Source organism: Echiichthys vipera (genome assembly GCF_963691815.1).
Source record: "Echiichthys vipera genome assembly, chromosome: 17".
In the NCBI taxonomy this organism is placed as follows: domain Eukaryota; kingdom Metazoa; phylum Chordata; class Actinopteri; order Perciformes; family Trachinidae; genus Echiichthys; species Echiichthys vipera.
The window spans coordinates 23,865,608-23,867,609 of record NC_139842.1 but is presented as its reverse complement, the minus strand read 5'-3'; the positions used below and the strand labels follow the sequence as shown (position 1 = coordinate 23,867,609).

Sequence of the window (2,002 nt, the reverse complement as noted above, 5' to 3'; positions counted from 1 at the left end):
GGGCTCTTCTATGTGGGACTCCCGTCTCCGCTGCCCTGTCGCCCGGTGCGCTCTCATGCCTACAGGCTTGTTTACAGTCACCTCTTCCCGGCATTAGCGTCACTTGACGTCGGGCTCGCTGGGCGTGGAGACCGAGCTGCCGGGCCAATCACGGGGCCGCACTGCCCTGGCAGCAAGCGCGTGTGTATGCCTATATAAAAAGGCACACTTCACCCGGCTGAACACACCTCAACAAGCACCGAGAGCAGCACAGTAACCCGAAAGAAGTGAGAACTTTTCCCTCACAGGATTGCGAAGAAAACAGCAATCAGACACTGGAACAGACTTTTACCCGCTGACACTGAACGGCACACAGGTTCGCTCGGATCTTGGACTTTCACTCTTTCTCTTTCCGGAGTGATATTTAATTCCACTTTGATTTGGGACACTGTTGAGAGAGACGCCTGTGCCTGAGTTGATGCTCTCTGCTGACACTGACATTTGCCCATCCTCCAGAGACTGTGTTCCTCCAAGCAGCTGGTAAGCTTGACGTTTCCTACGACTTTATGTCTACAAAGATGGAACAGCCTTTTTATCATGACGACTCTTTTCTGTCGGCTTACGGCAACTCAGAGGCAGCAATGCACGACTACAAACTGCTCAAGCAGAATATGAATTTGAACATGACAGAACCTTATCGCAGCCTGAAATCCCAGCTGAGGGCCGAGCTAGACCCGTACCAGGGGGGGCACCAAGACGTGGGCTCCCTGAAGCTCGCATCACCGGAGCTCGAGAGGCTCATCATCCAAAACAGTAACGGTGTGATCACCACCCCCACCCCGGGCCAGTACTTCTATAACCGGGGTATCACCGACGAGCAGGAGGGGTTCGCCGAGGGGTTCGTGAAAGCCCTGGATGAGCTGCACAAGATCAACCAGATGCCCCCTCCTAACGTGTCCATCGGAGCCGGTGGAGTTACGACTTGCTCAGTGGCGGCCTCTAGTGTCTTCGGTTCCGCCTTACAGCCGGAGCCTCCTATCTACACAACACTGAACGCCTACTGCCCGAACACAAGCCTCTCTTCCGCATCCAGCTACCCCTCAGCCACCATCAGCTACTTGCCGCCGCACCAGCAGAGCCACCCGCAGACCCACGGCACGCACCCGTTCCAGCACACTCTCCCCGGCTCCGGGCTCCATCCGCAGCGGCTCGTCGCTCTGAAAGAGGAACCTCAGACCGTGCCTGACCTCCTCAGCAGCGACGGCTCGCCTCCAATGTCCCCAATCGACTTGGAGACCCAGGAGAAGATCAAGGCGGAGCGCAAGAGGCTGCGGAACCGTCTAGCCGCGACCAAATGCCGGAGACGCAAGCTGGAGCGCATCGCCCGGCTGGAGGACAAGGTGAAAGGTCTAAAGAGTGACAACATGGGGCTCTCCAACACAGCGTCGGTGCTACGGGATCAAGTGGCCCAGCTCAAACAGAAAGTCCTCACACACGTGAGCAGCGGCTGTCAGCTGATGCTTACAAGCAAGTTGGAGGCATTTTAAACAACAGAGACTTTACTAACTGACTGAAAAGTAAAAACACTGGAGTCACGTTCTGCATGCGCAGTACTGGGACACCGGCTGGTGTGTTGTCAGCATCGGCAGCAGCACAGGACCGAGGGCTATGTGTAGACAACTCTTTAGCCTATTTCGGGTGAAAAGACTGAGATTGAAATGGTACTTCCGGATGCTGGACATCGCTCAAAGGACCGTTCAACCCTTGGCAGCATCCAGAGCAGACACTGAGTAACACGGCGGGCACAGGCCCATGAGTCGGGTCACTAATGGTAGAAAATGGGAATGATAATTGTATTTCTTTGTACTTTTTGCAACTGATATTGTCATGCAATGCTGCATTTATTCAGTGTGTAAATTATTTTGTTTGTCCGGTTGATCCAGACAAAACTTATGATGTCCAATGTTTACACTGTTTTTTTTTTATTTGTGATGTGTATTTAAGTAAAGTGTCTGAAATGAAA

General features: G+C 53.3%; 1 protein-coding gene across 1 annotated transcript; it reads left to right on the top strand.

Annotated features, from left to right (window-relative positions):
• The first annotated feature begins 238 nt into the window (after nucleotides 1-238).
• junbb (JunB proto-oncogene, AP-1 transcription factor subunit b) lies at nucleotides 239-2,002 on the top strand. Its single transcript, XM_083931489.1, has one exon. It carries the CDS (start codon nucleotides 546-548, stop codon nucleotides 1,524-1,526), a length of 981 nt encoding a protein of 326 aa, XP_083787615.1. The 5' UTR covers nucleotides 239-545; the 3' UTR covers nucleotides 1,527-2,002.

What these genes read in the sequence shown, in the direction of transcription:
- junbb (XM_083931489.1), top strand. Translation starts at nt 546, where the DNA reads ATGTCTACAAAGATGGAACAGCCTTTTTATCATGACGACTCTTTTCTG.